The sequence below is a fragment of the Hypomesus nipponensis genome, chromosome 23 (genome assembly GCF_054491055.1).
Source record: "Hypomesus nipponensis isolate SF chromosome 23, ASM5449105v1, whole genome shotgun sequence".
Lineage (NCBI taxonomy): Eukaryota > Metazoa > Chordata > Actinopteri > Osmeriformes > Osmeridae > Hypomesus > Hypomesus nipponensis.
Genome location: NC_140383.1, coordinates 18,424,629 through 18,447,561, shown reverse-complemented (window position 1 = coordinate 18,447,561; position 22,933 = coordinate 18,424,629). Strand labels below are relative to the sequence as shown.

Below are 22,933 nucleotides of genomic sequence, written 5' to 3'. Positions count from 1 at the left end.
CAAACATCGTAGCCATGTTAGCGCTAGCCACTATAGGTGTCTGTAGCTAGCCTAGCTGCTAGTACTAATAGTAGGCTACTATACTGCGGTGATCGCTGCTAGCTACTGCTAGCACGGACTTCTCACATCCAAACACATTGACTAGCTCGTACGTCAGTACCAAAGTCTCACTGTATATACACATAAAGTCTTCAACATCAACACGCTATGAAATAAAATTGAAATGAACTGGTACATAATCCCATAACAGATGTTTTTTTTTAATGCTGTAATATTCTCTTGTGCCTGTTTAAAATTAAAATAAAACGTTTGAAAATTACAAATTGTGTGGGTATTTGTTTGGCCCTTAATTGTCTGATAGCCTAAGTATGAATCACAGATCAGGGCCAGATGAGCCCCAGATATGAATCGCGGATCTGGGCCAGATCCGCACCACACGTCATGGCATTAATAACTGTTCTGGGCCAGATCTGTCTCTGATCCGTAATTCCGACCTGTTCCGGTATTGGGCCGTTGGAAAGGATGAGCCCGGCCCAGGTCCGTTTAGCGGATCTGCGCCAAATGCTAATGAAGACCTGGGCCAGATCTGGCCCAAACACATTTTGCTGTCTGGGTACTGTAGCCTAGTCTAGTACAGTACAGTAGCTAAAAAAAAACATCTCCACAGCTGTTCACAGTACAGTAGCCTACGTAGGAAGTCAAACGGCACATGTTCGGCACTACCATTACTTAAATCAAAAGTCTTTCAATAGGTGAAACTATCTGACTAGTGACTATTAACCTGCACGCCATTGCCACAGCCGAAACTTCAATCTGTTCATGAAAATAATTCATTTCAGCCTAGAAAGTACAACGGAAGTAACGTTAAATCGAATTCAACCAACGCAATCGCTACCAAGACAGTCTACTGTAGGAGTACCCAGCTAACACATGACGTTGCGGCAACGTTGCCAGTAGGTGCTCAGTTGGTAACCCGCGACGTTACCTTCTGGCAACGTTGTGGCAACGTTGTGGCAACGTTATAAAGGGAATGTTGCCAGTTGGTCCCATGGACAACGTTGCTACGACGTCGTACCTTGGTCGGCTGGTTACGTTATTTTTAGACCTGTGGGCAACGTTGCCGCGACGTCGTCCCTTGGTCGGCTGGTAACGTCATTTTTAGGTCCGTGGGCAACGTTGTCGCGACGTCGTCCCTTGGTCGGCTGGTAACGTCATTTTTAGGTGCGTGGGCAACGTTGCCACGACGTCGTACCTTGGTCGGCTGGTTACGTCATTTTTAGGTCCGTGGGCAACGTTGCCGCGACGTCGTACCTTGGTCGACTGGTAACGTCATTTTTAGGTCCGTGGGCAACGTTGCCGCGACGTCGTACCTTGGTCTGCTGGTAACGTCATTTTTAGGTCCGTGGGCAACATTGCCGCGACGTCGTACCTTGGTCGGCTGGTAACGTCATTTTTAGGTCCGTGGGCAACGTTGCCGCGACATTGTACCTTGGTCGGCTGGTTACGTTATTTTTTGGTCCCATGGACAACGTTGTGGCAACGTTGTACCTTGGTCGGCTGGTAAAGTCATTTTTAGGTCCGTGGGCAACTTTGCCGCGACATTGTACCTTGGTCGGTTGGGTACATTCATTTTGGTACCATGGGTTAAGTTGCCGTTAAGTCGCTCTTTGGTCGCAGGACAACGGATCTCGAGTGCAGTGGTTTATCATGGAGAGATCACACTGGATTGCTCTCAGTTCTGACACTTTTGTAATTTAGCCATAGTCTACATGAATTTCAATGACACAATATTAAATGTTGCACCCAGCACGTATAAATGTAGACAATGTATGTAATTCATGTGCAGCTCAGCCCCAGCATGGTCATATGCAGGAACATACCTTTAATAAATAAAAGACTGAATTTTGAATATAATTCTTATATTCTTAGCCTTAGGCCTATATTAAAATATAAGTATTTCATCCTTTACATGTACAAAAGCAATCAATGTGTGATGTGTAACATGATTAAGCAAACATTCTTTGTCCAGCACACCAAAGCTGTATGACACACAATGCAAATCTGAGCTGCAATAATTTTGTAATACAAAATTGTTAAATGTGACCAAAAGGCAAGCGATTCTCAAGTTGTATTTCCAAAGACATGAGTCATCACAGAATATTACAATTCTTCCTTAGCAAACCTAGGTTTGCTCAGTCTCCCCCTGAGCAACGACTTTGCGCATGCGCATTTCAACGCATCTCTGAAACGGGAATTTCAGAGAAGAGTTTGCAACTGAACGCATGGATTTCAACTGGAAATTAGCTACTTCAAAGGTGAGTTTCTTTACAGAAATAGATTTAAATATATAAACATATTTTCTGAAATCGGATGGAGGATGCTATTATGTATAGGTTTGAAATTTGGGCTATTAAGCCTGGTTATCTGTGTCAGTTTAACATTGTTTACGTTAGGATTTCGCTAGCTACTAGCTAGTCGTAAAGCTAGTATAATGTACTGTAGAGTAATGCTAAACCCTCCAGAAAGTTAAATACTGAAAATACATACAAAGTTTAGCGTCTCACAAATCACCCACAAAAGAATCAATAAAAATAAACGTTCAGAACTAGAAAAAACCTTGTCCCAAAATAGTTTATTTAGCCCCTGGAAGATTGTGGAGATAGCGCGTGGCTGATCACGTTTTGATCAGTCGCCGGCACAGCAATGGCGTCTATAAAAGGATCATGATTCATGTCACTAATTCTTCCAATTTGTACATGCCATCTGTTTTTGGATAAGTTTATTCGTTTTAACTTTAAGATGCGTGAGTTTTTCCGACGCTTCCACGAGTGAGTTTTTTCCAAAACGGCAGCTAGGTAGCTTTTATTAGCTTCCGTATAGCAACCTAGCATAATACTCGTAGCAATGCTCCTACCTGCTAGTGTTACTTGTTAGCCTACTAATTGTAAATTTTGAAGCCATACTATAGCGTTTGTCACATTGTTTGTCTATCGGAAAATAGTCGGTTGTAATGTTCAGAATCACACATGTGCGACGCTACGCTATGTGGGGCCCTGCTTTCGAACGATCACTATGTGCGATGCTGATCCTTTTATATTTATATCAAAATGCTAATACTATGTACTTAAACTACATTCCACTTTCATTTCTGTACAGAGTATCCTACCACCGTCACATGGCCTAGCACTGTGTCCCTGGGAAATTATGGTAAAGTAATGAATGACCGTTTTTAACAGTGACGATAATTGTATGAACCATGGCAACCCTAAAGGCTATGTTTTGAAGCAAAAGCATGACTTAAAACTTTTGCATCACCTGACTCCTAGGTGTCAACTCTGGTCTGGTAGAGGAGAACCCATATGGAGTCCAGGAAAACAGCTGGCAGCCAGGCAAGTGCAAATATAAGACACTCAAAGCTTCTCAATAGCATTGCCAACTCATTGTAAGGCATACCTAAGTTGTTCTGATCGTGGAAGGGGGATACATATTTGTCAAAACAACAAATGTTGTCTTACAAATGCTTTGTATACAGCCATTCAAGGTAACGTGTTATTTACATCAATGTTACAGCTAATCTAGAAGAACCACAGTGTATGCCAATCATGTTAACTCTTGTAAACTTGTTTTACTTGTCTTACTGACAGACACATTACAGGTTATGTTCCAGAAGATGGAGACATTGGAGGAGAACCAGCGAGAGGCTCTCCTATTCAGGCGACGACAGGGCAAACATGCTGAAGAGGTGCCAGTGATGGACCTACAGGTGGCCCAAACACAGGCTGAACTCCAAGACCTTGAGGAGCGCCTTAAGGTGCTGGAGTTCCGAAAGAGTGGTAATTGCAGATGCTGTGATGAAGTGGAAGACGGGACTAGGAGAGAAGGCTGTGGAGGTCCTCACAGCGTAGACATTCAAACAGGCCCCGGCAGCCCATTCAAAACAAGCCAGGTGAATGAATGATGATGGCAGCTTCCCAATCCAACCTAACCCTAACCCAACTATAGTTGAAACCTGCAGTTTACCAGGGCAGCTTCTCCACACAGCAGGGCTATATCGCATTTTGCCTTTTTACTGACAATGATTGCTACCACTGACATTTTTATGAATGAGTGATTTTCCCCTAAATAAATGTCAAGCTTATTTACGTTTTTGGGGGCATATTTTCAGTTAGCAGATGGTAGGCTACTATAGATATCGAACCTGGCTCATACTACTAGCTTTTTCATAGAATAATTTCTCTTGATTTTTGCTAAGTTTGAAACCAATCCGAAATGGGTAAACTAGCATCCCATTTATTTGCTTACGTCAAGAAAAGTTGCCTGGAAACGTGTTCGCGGACGAACAGGGGATGAGCACAAAAGGGAACATCAGCAAATCGCTGATTTACCTGAGCTGAATCAGAACAAAGAGAATTAGGGCTTGATAATCTACATTTGCTTGCCTTTATTGTAGCACGTTTTACAAATGGTTGCACACATACATGAGGTTGTTTGTAAAGTTTATGTCCGTTGTTTTAGAGCAGATTTAAACATTTCGTAATGAACGCTATTATGCTCATGGCATGACAAACGTAATTATAGCATAATATAATTAGTTGTAACATCGTGGCATGTTACGGCGTCATCATTGATTGTTGACATGTTATTCTGGAGCAAAGACGAATATGAATAAATCATGTCTGATAGCCACAATATGGTCGTTATATTGTCATTTGTCAACACTAACGACGGCATTAACAATAAGCTAGTAATAGTATACAACACTCATCATCATTATGATAGTAACATAGGTTGCTATAGGCTTAATTTAGCTTGCTTTGCAAAGCTAGAACAATGACGGAGCCAGATATATAAGTTTACAGTTTATTTAGGCTATCCGACACAATACAGCAGTCAAACTATAAAAACGAAGCAAAAAGAACAACGTATAGGCCCTGCACGTATAATACTACAGTACTAATAGTATTGATCTTCGTAACGTTCACATGTATCTCCTTCTTGATCGGACTTGTACCACATTCTGACAGTTTTCTGCTATGCCTTAGCTCCAGCTCACAAGCTCGCGACTGGTTGTCGCAAAGTATGACGTATACAGCTTGCACGAGTTTCGGAGCTAGGAACAAGCTTCTGCGCAAGACCGGACGAGTCGGTCTGGAAAGATGGCGCGCTCCGTTAGGAGCTCTTGCTTGCCTCACTGCGCCACTGAGCACTTTTCATCAAAATGAATGGGGACGCCATCTTGGAAGACAGAAGTAGCTGTCTCTAGTTATATTAACTCTATGGCCTCACTGCGCCACTGAGCACTTTTCATAGAAATGAATGAAGACGCCATCTTGGAAGACAGAAGAAGCTGTCTCTAGTTATATTAACTCTATGGCATTTTGGTGTGCCAGTGTTGGACCGAATTCTCACTCCCCGCAGAATCCCACTCCCCTACGCGTGAACGCGCACTGCCTCCTGAGCGTATTGCTAGTTGTAGTTTGACGAACCGAGGCGATTTTTACAAGCCTAACGGTGCGTTCACACTGCAGCGGGCCGGGCAGAGTGGGGCGTCGGCTTCCCATTCATTTTCAATGAAACCAGGCGTTGACGCCCGCATAGGGCATTGTGGGAAGGCGAGCGGGGCGGCGAAAGTTGGATTTTCTAAACTTTATGTAAATGAGGAGCATGAAAACGCCAGCAATGGCCAATCGGGTTAGTTTCTTGTAACGTAGCAACTGTTGGTCATGGTAAACATTTCTAGGTTTGACAATTTCAAGATGGAAGATCAACTCATCGTATGTGTGTCTTCATACCCAGTATTGTATGATACGTCTATGTTCAATTACAGAGGTGTAAACAAAAAGAATTATGCCTGGCGCAGGGTTGCTGAGGTTGTCGGCGTCCTTGGTGTGTTGTATTTTGTACTTTAATTCAGTTTTTCACATTACGTAACTTTCTTCTGTGCTAGCTGCATAGTCTAGCTAGCTCACCCGGCACACGATTGACATTCAACGCTGAAATGCTGGCTGGCAACCACTCGCTATCCATACAGTGAATGTGTAGTGGCAAATCATAATCTAGCGATTGATTTGCAGAGATTTCGAGTAATATAATAAAAGGTTACACATGTCAACGTTTATGTCTGATGCATCTTTTTTTCCAGCCGGAACAAGACCCGTTACTGTACATAGAGTGCGGGTGGCTTTTAATCTTTCACTTGGCCTAAAAAAAGTGTGGAAAAAGATAACCTATTGTGTGCTGTAGATAAGATCATGTCAGATCCAGAATGCGTATCAGATTTTTGCTGAATGTGTGTAAAAGTTGTATTTTGCCTGCACATTTGCCATGACATTATACGAACTACAACAGTGATTTAAGAGAACTACAGCTCAGAATTAATCTGTCTGACACGCCCCCAAGCATGGTGCACTGTGGGAAGGCCGGCGGTGCAGAGCGGTAAAAAAATCTGCACGGTGCGTTCACACTGCAGTGGGGCGGGCAGAGCGGGGCGTCGGCTTCCCATTCATTTTCAATGAAACCAGGCGTTGACGCCCGCGTAGGGCATTGTGGGAAGGCAAGCGGGGCGTCGCCGCTCGCGTAGGGCATTGTGGGAAGGTGAGCGGGGTGGCGAAAGTTGGATTTTCTCAACTTTATGTAAATGAGGAGCATGAAAACGTCAGCGATGGACAATCGGGTTAGTTTCTTGTAACGTAGCAACTGTTGGTCATGTCAAACATTTCTAGGTTTGACAATTTCAAGATGGAAGATCAACTCATTGTATGTGCAGAGAATGTCTAATATAGAGAGAACTGCCACTCTCGGGAAACTTCCGGGTTCTGAACTGTTTGAAGTTCCATGTGAGGGCGCTAACGAGCAAGTGCAGAATGAATGGAGGTCTATGGAACTATACCCCTCAAAATCCACTTTTCTCAGGATATAATTTTTTGTCTAGTAATTTGAATTCTGAATTCGAAAGGGAAGGCAAAAAAAAATACACACTGCTGGCTGTTAAAGCTACTGCTTTACGGCAAGCTCTTGTCACTTACTTTTTTCTCTCAGGGCATCGACAACACAGCTGACAAGTGAGGCTCTCCCTGTCAATACACATGTTAGAAAGAGTTTTGGCTTGCTGATGTTGTTGCTAATGTTGCTAATGCTCTGACATTCTGATTCCGCTTCGGATGCCATCAAGCAAGAGCTCTGGTCGTATCAGTCCTTCACTAACCAATCAGCATTCATTAGCAGAATGCTAGCGTGTTAAAGGCAACAACGACTCACCCTGTAAGAAATCAAAAGGACATAAGTACTCGTTCATTCAAATTTCGACCTATAATCCATGTTGAACATGCAAAAACTACAATCAAATCGGAGATTTCTCAACGACAATCAGGCAAAAGAGACAAATTTAGCCATTTAGCTCCATAGACTTCCATTCAACATGCACTCGCTCGCGATCACCCCCAGTGGAACTCTGGTGGAACTGCAACCAAATTCGGTACAATGGGGCTTAATAGGGAGTGGCAAGGCTCTCCTTAAACAGGATCTGGTATGTGTGTCTTCATACCCAGTATTGTATGATACGTCTATGTTCAATTACAGAGATGTAAACAAAAACAATTATGCCTGGCGCAGGGTTGCTGAGGTTGTCGGCGTCCCGGGTGTGTTATATTTTGTACTTTAATTCAGTTTTTCACATTACGTAACTTTCTTCTGTGCTAGCTGCATAGTCTAGCTAGCTCACCCGGCACACGAACCTCGAACTAGCTGACCGTATTGCTAATTTTAGCACACTCAAATATGTTATGTGCAAACTAAATTTAGATTTTACTGTTAAACATTATCTATGCATTTGAAATAACTGACGCCAGCTAGATGTTACTTTACTGTACATTCTAGGATGCTTTTATATCCGATTGATCAAATAGTTTTTAAATGAGTAATAAAGGTGGAGAGCTCCTTGGCTGCATGCTTTCAGTTTTAAATGTTTATAATTAATTTGGAAAACAATGCTAAGAAACGTAAGGGTGAAGCTGATTAATTAAGAGACAAAAATACATCACCTTCACTTGACAAGGTTTTACCAATTGAAAAACAGCTGTTTATTTTACATATTTTGTTTATGCTCCAAAAACTTATGCACTCAAATAAAGGCCGCAAAATTTCGCTCGCGCGCTTTGCGCGCTCGCATTAACTCCGTAACTAGCATCAAATCAAACACAGAATGTGGATGCATTGACAGGGCAGCTGTTGTGGTGGTGGTGGGGGGGGGGGAGGGGGCATCATAAAGGAATTATGCGTAGGGCACCAAAATGGCTAGCAGCGGCACCGAGTTAGTCTGTGCGTAGGGTGGGTTACTCAGACAGGTCGAAAACAACAGCCTTCTGATCCAGAATCAGCTGTCCTGAAAAGGGACCAAAGGTTCACATGCCTAGCCTACAAAAGACAAGTACTAAAAACAATGTATCAACCATGTATCAACATCAAATGAACCATCAAATCCTTTTTTAAGATAGGAAATATTATTCTTATTGTTTAAGTCAATGAAATAAATAAAACATAATAATCCCTCACCTACCATGGACTATTCTGTTTTCAGACCTGTCCACCCTATACATACACATGTATCTACGCCAGCATTATGTACATTTAATAGCATAAATTGAATGCCAATACATGTGTATGTATAGGGTGGACAGGTCTGAAAACAGTGCAGTCCATGGTAGGTGCGGGATTATTATGTTTTATTTTTTCATTTTTTTCATTGATTTAAACAATAAGAATAATTTTTCCTATCTTAAAAAAGGATTTGATGGTTCTTTTGATGTTGATACGTGATAGGCATGTGAACCTTTGGTCCCTTTTGAGGACAGCTGATTCTGGATCAGAAGGCTGTTGTTTTCGACCTGTCTGAGTAACCCACCCTACGCACAGGCTAACTGCATTAAAATCGCATGCCTTTGAACCTATACATTAATATGAAGAGCCATGCCATGTGAAATACTTTGAACCTGCTACACAAAACACATTTTGTAATCATGATCATACTGGGGTATATTGCCTCAGAATGCGCTGTCGTGGAGCAAGAATGTTGGTTCGCGTTCTTTACTATACCGTTTGAATTACGAATGTTAAGGATTTTGTGTTGAAAATAGCATCTGATATTTACACAGATAACAGACATCATTCTCTTGAATTCAACAACAAAGACGGTATAATGTGAGACTTCTGTCTCCCCTTCTTTTGGATGCAATATCAAGACGAAATCCTGCACTCTTTGAATCGTGCGCTCCCGCGAGGGGGTGCCAATCCAGAGAGTCATGCAGAGTGATACAACACCGGCAATAAGACGAGCACTTAGGGACTGTCTATTAACGACAACAGCAAAAAGAGATTCAACAATTTTTTTTATTAATTTTATGTTTAAACAAGGTAGTATTTCCAAACGTACCTCAATTATAACTTGTCTCCTGCTGGTTGTACTACAGCACTTACTTTTCAAAAATAAGCATAATCCTAAATTATAATTAAGGGAGCATAACCCTCCCTTAACCCTGCCGTCCTCCAGAACTACAGACCGGTATCACTGTTAACCTTCGTCTCTAAAACAATTGAACGTGCTGTATCTAACCAACTGTCTAACTTTCTCTCTCAGAACAACCTGCTTGACCCCAACCAATCGGGCTTCAAGACCGGCCACTCCACAGAGACTGCCCTCCTTTCAGTCACCACTGCCCTCCAGTCTGCCAGAGCGGCTTCGAAGTCATCCGTCATCATTCTGCTGGACCTTTCTGCAGCGTTTGATATGGTTAACCACCAGATCCTGCTCTACAAAGAGAGATGGGCATCACTGGCACTGCACTCCAGTGGATCTCATCCTACCTGTCGGGATGATCCTACCAGGTCTCCTGGGGAGGCAAACTGATACGCGGGTTTTCTATACATGTGTGAGGTTGTCTCATGCTGTGGTCAAGTGGTCACGCAGCAGGTCTCGGACAATACACATATAAATAGAGAATGTGCTACTTTCACCTTTGGAAAGAGCAACATGCAGAAAATAGTAAAAATGATGAGTGATGAATGAACCGCTTGGGTTGTTCTCCCTGTGCATTAAGTTGTGGAATGTATACCGTTTAAGGACATGTTTGAATGGTTACTATATTTGTACGGTCCAGCTCATATATAATGTCTACCTAAGAGACATGTTTTTCTCACTCATGCCTATCACTCTGTTGTGGACTGATGGTGTGATCCGAGCTCGATAGCTAATAAACAAAGTCAACTCTTTTTCATTGTGGTGCGTTCCTTGGCCCATCCTCTGACAGAATGTCATCATAACACAAACTGTCAGACCCTCGCCAGCTCTCCACTGGTGTCCCACAGGGCTCCGTCCTAGGACCCCTCCTCTTCTCTCTGTACACCACCTCACTTGGACCAATCATCACCTCCCATGGCTTCTCCTACTACTGCTACGCTGACGACATGCAGCTGTACCTGTCGTTCCCCCCGACCGATCCGGGGATCTCAGCTAGGATTGAGGCCTGCCTCGCAGACATCTCCGCCTGGATGACCGAGCACCACCTCCAGCTGAACCCTGCCAAAACAGAACTTCTCATCATCCCGGCCAAACCCTCCATCTCCCACGACCTCTCAATCACTCTGGGATCTGCGACGGTGACCCCCTCACCGCCCACGCCTGGTCTACAACCTACCCAGACGCTCCCACGTTACTCCGCTCCTCATCTCCTTCTACTGGCTACCCATCACGGCCCGCATCAGATTCAAGACCCTGGTACTGACCTTCCGAGCAGTGAACGGGACTGCACCCGACTACATCAAGTCTCTCCTGCAGCCTTACACCCCCACCCGCCACCTACAGTCTTCTTCAGACAACCACTTGGTGGTCCCACCGCTCAAGACTGCCCGGTCCCAACACAAGCTCTTCTCCTGCCTGGCCTCCCAGTGGTAGAATCAACTCCCCACCTCCATCAGAGACACAGACTGTCTCTCCACCTTCAAGAGAAGGCTCAAGACGCATTTGTACCGGGAATACAATGGTACTTAGGAATGGTTTGCTGAACCCAAAGCTAGTTTCCTCAAAGATCACAATAACTCTTGCTTAGAGACTAGTTGCTCTTGTTGGCAACTGATTTAAATTGTTGTATTCGCAGCAAAATAAAAATTTTTTAGTTAATCTTATTTTTATTCTTACTGCTACTGCTTTTTCTACAGGTACACTTGCACTTAGAGATTCATGTTGTTTGAATTGTAAATTCCTTAACTACATGCTCTTATGGTTCTTCCCTTTGGCACTTATTTTTTGGTTGTTCACAATGTGTGCTTCTTGTTTTGGCTACCCGCAATGCTTTAGGGCTATCTTCTTGTTATTATCAGTGACCTATGCACTTTGTAAAGCTCTCTCTTTTGTAATTTTCAAAAATAAGCATTATCATAATTTTGGGGAATATTTCTTGCCAAAAACGTTTAATAGTTTTCTATAAAAATACAGCTGTGTCTTTAAACTTTCCTCACACATAACTACTCTTCTGCTGGTTGTATTACAGCACTTACATTTCAAAAATAGGCATAATCCTATTTTTGGGGAATATGTTTTGCCAAAAACGTTTAATAGTTGTATAATTAAAAACAGTTGTGACTTTAAACATTCCTCACACATAAATAGTCTCCTGATGGTTGTACTACAGCACTTACTTTTCAAAAATAGGCATCATCTTAATTTTGGGGAATATTTTTTCCAAAAAGTAATGTCATAATTACAAAGCGTCATGTGTCCAAAAATACTCCACACATCAAAGCGCCCCTGCTGGTTGTACTACATCACTTAACTTAAAACAAAAAGTATGTGTATCATTTGGGGGGACATTTATTGTAAAAAATACTGAATAATTTAATAATTAGGTAGAATAATGTCTCCAAATTGACTTCACACATAGGTGGTTTATTGTTGGTTGACAAAGCCATTCTGCTGAGTTCATCATCGGCAGGAAGCTCCCAGCCCTACAGGACATGTACCACACACAATGCCTCAAAAAAGCTGGCAGGACTCTAAGAGACTGTTACCACCTATCCTTCCATCTTTTTACCCCGTTGCCTTCTGGCAGGCGATACCGAAGCATTTGGTCTCGCACACGCAGACTGGACAACAATTTCTTTCCAAGGGGCATCAGGCTTCTGAATAGACATTGATATGGACACTGATACACTTCTCACTAGTCACTTCTTCACTTGTCTAAAGAACAGGTTTAGCAAGGCGGTGAGAGAGGCTAAACGACTGTACTCAGAGAGACTAGAACATCAATTCTCTGCTAACGACTCTGCTTCTGTCTGGAGAGGGCTCAGGCAGATTACCATCTTCAAGCCCAGAGCCCCCCACTCCACTAACGACTCCCGCCTGGCCACAACCTGAATGAGATCTACTGTAGATATGAAAGACAATTGGACAACCCCTTTCCACCCGTGAGGCCTCCGCCCTCCCCCCTCTACAGTGACGACTCTCTCCATTCAGGAGAGAGAAGTGAACAAACTGTTCAAGAGACAGAACCCCCGTAAAACAGCTGGGCCGGACTCTGTCTCTCCAGCCACCCTGAAGAACTGCGCTGACCGGCTGTCTCCGGTGTTCACCTACATCTTTAACACATCCCTGGAGACATGCAATGTGCCAGCCTGTCTCAAGTCCCCCACCATCATCCCTGTGCCCAAAAAGCCAAGGCCAACAGGACTTAATGACTACAGACCCGTCGCCCTGACCTCTGTGGTAATGAAGTCTTTCGAGCGCCTGGTGCTGGCACACCTTAAATCCATCACAGACCCTCTACTGGATCCCCTGCAGTTTGCTTACAGAGCCAACAGGTCTGTGGACGATGCAGTTAACGGCCCTCCACTTCACCCTACAGCACCTGGACTCCCCAGCATCCTACGCCAGGATCCTGTTTGTGGACTTCAGCTTTGCTTTCAATACCATCATCCCCGCCCTACTTTAGGACAAGCTCTCCCAGCTGAACGTGCCTGATTCCACCTGCAGGTGGATCACGCACTGCTTCCTGTCAGCACCCGATCTCCTCAGGGCTCCTCAGGTCCATCAGCACCCGATTTCCTCAGGGCTGCGTCCTTTCTCCTCTGCTTTGGTGAACAACCTGGTGACCTGGTGCAGCTAGAACAACCTACAGCTCAATGCTCTCAAGACAGTGGAGATGGTTGTGGACTTCAGGAAGAACACAGCCCCACTCACCCCCATCACCATGTGACTCCCCAGTCAACACTGTGGAGTCCTTCCGCTTCCTGGGCACTATCCTCTCCCAGGACCTCAAGTGGGAACTGAACATTGGCTCCCTCACCAAGAAAGCACAACAGCGGATGTACTTCCTGCAGCAGCTGAAGAAATTCAACCTGCCAAAGACAATGATGGTGCACTTCTACACAGCCATCATTGAGTCCATCCTCACCTCCTCCATCACAATCTGGTACGCTGCTGCCACTGCCAAGGACAAGAGCAGGCTGCAGTGTATCATCCGCACTGCGGAGATAGTGATTGGCTGCAATCTGCCTTCCCTTGAGGACCTTGAGGACCCTGAGCCGACCGAAGAAGATTGTGGCCAACTACTCCCACCCTGGACACTCCCTGTTTGAGTCACTCGCCTCCGGCAGAAGGCTGCAGTCCATCAGGACCAAAACCTTACGCCACAAAAACAGTTTCTTCCCTTTCGCTGTTGGGCTCCTCAACAAGGCCAAGAGTTCACACTGACTTTAATGACTTCATGTCTTAAAACAATTTGCATTTTGCACTACATAACAATACTGTATCTGTACCATTTGTATCTTTTAAATGTAAGATTCTTATATGTTTATTGTATGCACCTTCCTGCCAAAGCAAATTCCTTTTCTGTGCAAACTTTCATGGCAAATAAATCCCTTTCTGATTCTGATTAGGTTGGTATAGGTTTTTAAGGTTAGTATAGGTTATTATGTGTATTATGTGTATTCAGAGGTTTAGTATAGTGTATTGAATATTGTTTATTGTTTGTATATTGGGAGGTTTACTATATTTCATCTTAATATAGATGATCTATGTTCTGTGTACTTGTGTATGTTATGCTATGCCAGGTTGCTTTGTGTTGTCTTGTCCTACGAATGTCAGTGCCCAGTCTGACCCTGTGTTGTTCTGTGCCTCTGACAATAAAAGACTTGACACTTGCACATCCAGGCAAAAATACACTGCATAGACAAATAATACTAAACTTCAGGGACTATTGCTAATTGACACCAATGAAATAGTGTTTCTCATTACAAGGCAATGTTTTCATATGCTTGAAGAAGACTTTGCTGATCGAGACTAATTGTGTGGATTATTTTTGGAGACATGACTTTGTAATTATTAAAGTATTACATGTTTTTAGCAATAAATATTCCGTAAATTATGCATATGCCTTTTTTTGAAAAGTAAGTGCTGCAGTACAACCAACAGAAGACTAGTTATATGTGAGGAAAGTTGAGACACAACTCTTTAATTATGAAACTTTTAAACGTTTTTGGGAAAAAATATTCCCATAAATGAGGATTATGTCTATTTTTGAAAAGTAAGTGCTGTAGTACAACCATCAGAAGAGTAGTTATGTGTGAGGAAAGTTTAAAGCACAACTGTATTTAATGATAAAACTATTAAACGTTTTTGGCAAAAAATATTCAACAAAATATCAATTTTATAGATCCTGTTTCCCACAGCCTAGTTTGTGTCTTCTAACTTGCAATGTACAGTGCTTGGTTTTAGTTCCTGATAAGCCAAGCCTGGACCTTCCCTTTGTGAATGGCTAGTGAAAAACATCTAATAAATGATGACATTTTGATTGGTTCCATCACATTTATTTTAAACAAAAAACTATAATTATATATTTAACAAAAGGTAGAAGAAAAATAAATAAAGTGATCATTTAAATAAGTGTTTTAACAAGTTTGAGGCTTGATTATGAAAACAGGTCAGCGATGTTTACGGCAGGTAGCACAGACATATTCCTCTCAGTAGATTTTAGCACAACAGAGATGGAACCTTCTGAGGCAGCTGTCACAGCCAACCTGAGATTTTGGATAAACATTAAGATTAATTTGTGGAATGATAATGAATGATCAAACATTAGGAATGGCGAAAACTGTCACTGTCACCTACATTACCATTTTCTAAACTTTTTGACTGGAACAGCCAATCAAAGTCATCAGCCAATCAAAGTCGTCAACCAAGCCACCATAAAAGAAGTGAGGTCATATCTCAGCACCTCTTTACTGCATTGACACCAAATTTGGTATAGGGACTAGGGACCCTTTTCTAAAGAAGTCCAAAATAGGTCATGCCATTTCACCTCTAGGTGGCGCTGCAATCATAAAAAAATTGGCAGCATTTATTTTCAGATCAAGCCTCACAAAAGACACCTCTAGGTGGCGCTGCGATAAGCTAATATTTTGCACCAATTATCTTCAGATCAAGCCTCACAAACGTTTTCACAGGGTTTTTGACTGTTTTTTAACTGTTTTTCCGGTAAAGCTGATCAAAGTCGGCGATGAAGCCGCCAAAACAGGAAGTGAGATCATATCTCAGGAAATATTTGCTGAATTGACATCAAACTTGGTACAGGTGTTCGGGACCCTGTTCCAAAGAGGTCCACAAAAGGTTGTGTCATTTAACTGCTAGGGGGCGATCCCGTGTCTGACACATGTTAAATAGTGATACCAGCTAAATTGATGTGGCCGCCATTCTGAATGAATGAATAAAACGTTTTTGGTGAATATCAAAAATTCACCTAATTTGGCACAGATTATCTTCAGACCACTATCACTATGACATGTCAAAATAAACTGAATTACAGCTGTTTAAACTTGGGCCAAATCTGATCACGCTTGCCACAGGAAAAACTGCTAATATTTTTACCCAGTAACTGACATCTGTGATTTCCAGCACTGAGAATAGCTAGGATAAATTGCTTTCCTGGAAACGTCAACGTCAGAGGTTCGAATCCAGCCAAAGCTGACAAGCTTGTCATGTCTCTGATTTTCTGTTTAGCGAGACTTTAAGCCACTGCAAAGGAAGCCAGGTACACCGCAGTCACTAGATGTCGAAAGTTTCGTCTGGGTCATCAGACCTGCTTGGCCACCACATTGCTGCTTGCAGCTATATTTAGGATTCCTCCGTAAGGAGGAAACCTATTGTTATTGTTGGAATGCTGCTTCAGCATTCAAAAAAATTCAGCAGTTTCAGGCTATGACTGCTGTGACTTTTTAGCTTTGTACCTCTTATGCTTGAATTAATATAAATCAATATTCATAATATTTTTATCATGGGTTTCCAATTGAGTTTTCTTTCAAATCCTCTCAAACTTCTTAAAACTTCTTCAACTTCCAAATCCTTCTTCTTCCTCAATCATTCAGCTAAAGCCACCATTTAAACTTTAAAAAGTTGACGAAACCCTAATTTTTTTTTTCAATAATTCAGTTTTTTGATATCTATTCAACTTTTTTCAATATCACTGATTATGTTTCATGACTTTTTCAAACCGTTTCTGACATTTACATGGGTATGTACGAGAAAGCCTAGAGTGCAGACTGGATCCCTTAGAGTGGAGGGGAGCTTCGGATGTTGTTGAAAACATATTTCTAGTTTGCCAGCATTGCCACAATTTTCGCTCTTCATGCTTCGTTTTTGGATCAATAGATAGCTTATTGTGTGCTGGTTGTAGGCAGTTGTCTGTGGAATCCGACAGACTTGAGGAAACCTATTGTTATTGTAGGTTTTATTAGGATTCCTTCGTAAGGAGGAAACCTATTTTTATTGTTGGTTTTATTATTATTAGGATTCCTCCGTAAGGAGGAAACCTATTGTTATTGTTAGTTTTATTAGGATTCCTCCGTAAGGAGGAAACCTATTGTTCTTGTTAGTTTTATTCTTTTTTTTTTTTATTCTAGTGCCATGGGAGTCAATGGCAGCCCCTAGACCCCTTCGACAACTTTTTGTAAAATTTGGCACACTCATTAAGGACAGTTCATTCTATACCTACACCAAGTTTCAGGTCTCCCATTAGACCAATCTAGCGCCACCAACGGGTCAAAGTTTGAGTTGTGTTTACACACGCAACTCTTGAACCGTATGACCCATTTTCAAAAATGACGTACCACTGGATTCCCTGGATCACGCCGAGTTCAATGCACACCATGGCGTCAATTTCCGGTTATATAGATTTTCCGCTATTTCCGGTTTTATCAAAAACCTTTGAAAGCCTACTCCTCCTACAATTCTTGTCAAATCTTCTTCAAAGTTACCAGAGATGACCTTCAGACCGAGCCTCACAAAAGTTATCGAAAAGAATTTTCATCCTCATAACCGTTTGTCCGGTACAGCCAATCAAATTCATCAGAAAAGCCGCCAAACAGGATGTGAAGTCATGTCTCAGCAAATCTTTGAGATATCAACACTAAACTTGGTATATCGATGGAAGACACTACAACATGTCCAAAGGCAAATTCATATCTCTAAAAATGATTGATATAAAGCAAATTGAACTTATCGCTACCGCTAAAATAATGCTTTACACATCAGCCAGTCAAAAAATGATAATCTGATTCAATCACAAGTTCATATGAAGACTCTTGAGAATGTTTATAACACAAATCTGTGAAAAAGTTGACTGTAAGATGAAAGGTTGATTTTTGGTGAATATTTGAAACATGCTAGCTTGGCTAATTTCTAGGCAAATTTCCAATGAATGTCTCCCCTGCTCCTCCCCGCGCGTGGTCCAAATTCTCACACACACTCAGCCTTCCCTTGACACACGCGCGGCCAAGACGCACACGCAACATTTCAGGAGAGTGTGGGCTGACCAAGCCCCCACTCATTCCTTGGTCTTTAGCAAAGGCCCATGTGGCTCTTGATGGTATTGCATTTCCGATTTTGTATGCAATGGTAAAAAGGTCTCAAATACTGAAACATTGATAGTGTAGGCCGAGAAACACTTTAACAAAAGCCCATGTGGATCTTGTTGGTATTGCATTTCCGATTTTGTATGCAATGGTAAAAAGTTAAAAACATCCTGAAACATTGATAGTATAGGCCAAGAGTAACTACCACACCACAAATGGCCCACCATTACCAATAGGTGTCGCTACAGGCCACGCCCTAAAGCACAAAGCACTTCACTTCTTGTGAAGATTAAAGCACTTCACTTCTTGGCTTGAAATAAAGGCCCTTGTGGATCTTGATGTGTTACAATTTGTCAAGAATATACATTTTTCAATGGTTCGCAATGCTTTACACGTAAGCCAGTCAAACAAGTTCATATGAAGAATCTTGAGAATGTTTAGTACACAAATCTGAGAAAAAGTTGACTCTAAGATGAAAGGTCGATTTTTGGTGAATCTTTGAAACATGCATGCTTGGCTAATTTCTAGGGAAATTTACAATGAAATGTGTCCCCTGCTCCTCCCCGCGCATGCTCCAAATTCTCACACACTCATTCTTCCCTTGACACGCGCGGGCTTGGCAAGACACACACGCAACATATGTGTGTGGGCTGACCAAGCCCCCACTCATTCCTTGAATATCAGCATAGGCCCATGAGGACCTTGGTGTCATTGCATTTCCTACTTTGTATGCAATAGTAAAAAGGTCTCCAAATCCTGAAACATTGATAGTGTAGGCCGAGAAACACTTTAACAAAAGCCCATGTGGATCTTGTTGGTATTGCATTTCCGATTTTGTATGCAATGGTAAAAAGTTAAAAACATCCTGAAACATGTGCCGTTAAGCCAGCATACAGGAAGTTGGGTTGTATCTCAGCAAATCTTTGATGGATTCACACCAAACTTGCTGCGTGTACTTGTTACCCTCTTCTGAGGATGTCTAAAATGTTTTCTGGGTTATTTGACTACTTGGCCACCTCATTGCTGCTTGCAGCTATATTTGGAATTGGTCAGATTTGGTATCCCCTTGGTAAGTCAGCAGCATTGATTTTTCTATACAGTTACAATTTGTCAAGAATAAAAAAAATTCAATGGTTCACAATGTTTGGAGGAATCCGCCATTACTGCTTGCAGTTATATTTAGGATTCCTCCGTAAGGAGGAAACCTATTGTTATTGGTGGTTTTATTATTAGGATTCCTCCGTAAGGAGGAAACCTATTGTTATTGGTGGTTTTATTATTTGTAATTCTTGTACCATGGGAGTCAATGGCAGCCCCTAGACCCCATCGACAACTTTTTGTGAAATTTGGCACACTCATTAAGGACAGTTTCTTCTATACCTACACCAAGTTTCATGTCTCCCATTAGACCACTCTAGCGCCACCAATGGGTCAAAGTTGGACTTGTGTTTACACACGCAACTTTTGAACCGTATGACTAATTTTCAAAAATGAGGTACCATTGGATTCCCTGGATCAAGCCGAGTTCAACGCACACCATGGCGTTAATTTCCGGTTATATAGATTTCCCGCCATTTCCGGTTTTATCAAAAACCTTTGAAAGCCTACTCCTCCTACAATTTTTGTCATATATTCTTCAAAATCACCAGAGATGATCTTCAAACCAAGCCTCACAAAAGTTATCAAAGGAATTTTGATCCTCATAACCGTCTGTCCGGTACAGCCAATCAAATTCATCAGAAAAGCCGCCAAACAGGATGTGAAGTCATGTCTCAGCAAATCTTTGAGATATCAACACTAAACTTGGTAGATCGGAGGAAGACACTACAACATATTACCATGTGCAAAGGCAAATTCATATCTCTAAAAATGATTGATATAAATCAAATTGAACTTATCGCTAACGCTAAAATAATGCTTTGCACATCAGCCAGTCAAAAACTGATACTCTGATTCAATCACAAGTTCATATGAAGACTCTTGAGAATGTTCATAACACAAATCTGTGAAAAAGTTGACTGTAAGATGAAAGGTTGATTTTTGGTGAATATTTGAAACATGCTTGCTTGGCTAATTTCTAGGCAAATTTCCAATGAATGTCTCCCCTGCTCCTCCCCGCGCGTGCTCCAAAATCTCACACACACTCAGCCTTCCCTTGACACACGCGCGGCCAAGACGCACACGCAACATTTCAGGAGAGTGTGGGCTGACCAAGCCCCCACTCATTCCTTGGTCTTTAGCAAAGGCCCATGTGGCTCTTGATGGTATTGCATTTCCGATTTTGTATGCAATGGTAAAAAGGTCTCAAATCCTGAAACATTGATAGTATAGACCAAGAGTAAATACCACACCTCAAATGGCCCACCATTACCCATAGGTGGCGCTATAGGCCACGCCCAAAAGCACAAAGATACAAGGCTTTCTGGAATGGATAGGTTCACCAAGCCCCCTCCCTTCACGTATTGGCTTGAAAAAAGGCCCATGTGGATCTTGATGGTATTGCATTTCCGATTTTGTATGCAATGGTAAAAAGGTCTCAAAATCCTGAAACATAGATAGTATAGGCAAAGAAACAGTTTAACAAAAAGCCCATGTGGATCTTGTTGGTATTGCTTTTCCGATTTTGTATACAATGGTAAAAAGTTATAAAAATCCTGAAACATTGATAGTATAGACCAAGAGTAACTACCACACCACAAATGGCCCACTATTACCCATAGGTCTTCCCTTGACACACGCGCGGGCTTGGCAAGACGCACACGCAACATTTCAGGAGAGTGTGGGCTTACCAAGCCCCCACTCATTCCTTGGTCTTTTGCAAAGGCCTTGTGGATCTTGATGGTATTGCATTTCAGATTTTGTTTGCCATGGTAAAAAGTTCTCCAAATCCTGAAACATTGATAGTAAAGGCCAACAGTAACAACAACACTTTAACAAAAGCCCATGTGGATATTGTTGGTATATTTTTCCGATTTTGTATGCAATGGTAAAAAGTTAAAAACATCCTGAAACATTGATAGTATAGGCCAAGAGTAACTACCACACCACAAATGGCCCACCATTACCAATAGGTGTCGCTACAGGCCACGCCTTAAAGCACAAAGCACTTCACTTCTTGTGAAGATTAAAGCACTTCACTTCTTGGCTTGAAATAAAGGCCCTTGTGGATCTTGATGTTATTGCATTTCAGATTTGGTATCCCATTGGAAATTCTGCAGCATTGATTTTTCTATACAGTTACAATTTGTCAAGAATATACATTTTTCAATGGTTCGCAATGCTTTACATGTAAGCCAGTCAAACAAGTTCATATGAAGACTCTTGAGAATGTTTAGTACACAAATCTGAGAAAAAGTTGACTCTAAGATGAAAGGTCGATTTTTGGTGAATCTTTGAAACATGCATGCTTGGCTAATTTCTAGGGAAATTTACAATGAAATGTGTCCCCTGCTCCTCCCCGCGCATGCTCCAAATTGTCACACACTCATTCTTCCCTTGACACGCGCGGGCTTGGCAAGACATACACGCAACATATCAGGACTGTGTGGGCTGACCAAGCCCCAACTCATTCCTTGAATATCAGCATAGGCCCTTGAGGACCTTGGTGTCATTGCATTTCCTACTTTGTATGCAATAGTAAAAAGGTCTCCAAATCCTGACACATTGACAGTACAGGCCAAGAGTAACTACCACACTTTACCCAAAGCCCATGTGGATCCTGTTGGTATTGCATTTTCGATTTTATATGCAGTGGTAAAAAGTTTTTAAAATCCTGAAACATTAATAGTATAGGCCAAGAGTAACTACCACACCACAAATGGCCCACCATTACCCATAGGTGGCGCTACAGGCCACGCCTTAATGCATAAAGATACAAGGCTTTCTGGAATGGATAAGCTCACCAAGCCCCCTTCCTTCACTTACTGGCTTGAAATAAAGGCCCTTGTGGATCTTGATGGTATTGCATTTCAGATTTGGTATGCCATTGGTAATTCTGCAGCATACATTCTTCTATACAGTTACAATTTGTCAAGAATAAACATTGTTCAATGGTTTGCAGTGTTTGGAGGAATCCGCCATTACTGCTTGCAGTTATATTTAGGATTCCTCCGTAAGGAGGAAACCTATTGTTATTGGTGGTTTTATTATTTGTAATTCTTGTACCATGGGAGTCAATGGCAGCCCCTAGACCCCATCGACAACTTTTTGTGAAATTTGGCACACTCATTAAGGACAGTTTCTTCTATACCTACACCAAGTTTCATGTCTCCCATTAGACCACTCTAGCGCCACCAATGGGTCAAAGTTGGACTTGTGTTTACACACGCAACTTTTGAACCGTATGACTCATTTTCAAAAATGAGGTACCATTGGATTCCCTGGATCAAGCCGAGTTCAACGCACACCATGGCGTTAATTTCCGGTTATATAGATTTCCCGCCATTTCCGGTTTTATCAAAAACCTTTGAAAGCCTACTCCTCCTACAATTTTTGTCATATCTTCTTCAAAATCACCAGAGATGATCTTCAGACCAAGCCTCACAAAAGTTATCAAAGGAATTTTGATCCTCATAACCGTCTGTCCGGTACAGCCAATCAAATTAATCAGAAAAGCCGCCAAACAGGATGTGAAGTCATGTCTCAGCAAATCTTTGAGATATCAACACTAAACTTGGTAGATCGGAGGAAGACACTACAACATGTTACCATGTGCAAAGGCAAATTCATATCTCAAAAAATGATTGATATAAAGCAAATTGAACTTATCGCTAACGCTAAAATTATGCTTTACACATCAGCCATTCAAAAACTGATACTCTGATTCAATCACAAGTTCATATGAAAACTCTTGAGAATGTTCATAACACAAATCTGTGAAAAAGTTGACTGTAAGATGAAAGGTCGATTTTTGGTGAATATTTGAAACATGCTTGCTTGGCTAATTTCTAGGCAAATTTCCAATGAATGTCTCCCTTGCTCCTCCCCGCGCGTGCTCCAAAATCTCACACACACTCAGCCTTCCCTTGACACACGCGCGGCC

The 22,933-nt window shown here is 42.0% G+C and overlaps 1 protein-coding gene across 1 annotated transcript; it reads left to right on the top strand.

Annotated features, from left to right (window-relative positions):
* Positions 1 to 2,288: 2,288 nt before the first annotated feature.
* Positions 2,289 to 10,263, top strand: LOC146234467 (uncharacterized). The gene is made up of 5 exons (XM_084689282.1): positions 2,289 to 2,315; positions 3,157 to 3,207; positions 3,327 to 3,389; positions 3,645 to 3,946; positions 9,632 to 10,263. The coding sequence occupies exons 4-5, from the start codon at positions 3,659 to 3,661 to the stop codon at positions 9,899 to 9,901; spliced, it is 558 nt and encodes a 185-aa protein (XP_084545408.1). The 5' UTR covers positions 2,289 to 2,315; positions 3,157 to 3,207; positions 3,327 to 3,389; positions 3,645 to 3,658; the 3' UTR covers positions 9,902 to 10,263.
* Positions 10,264 to 22,933: the final 12,670 nt, after the last annotated feature.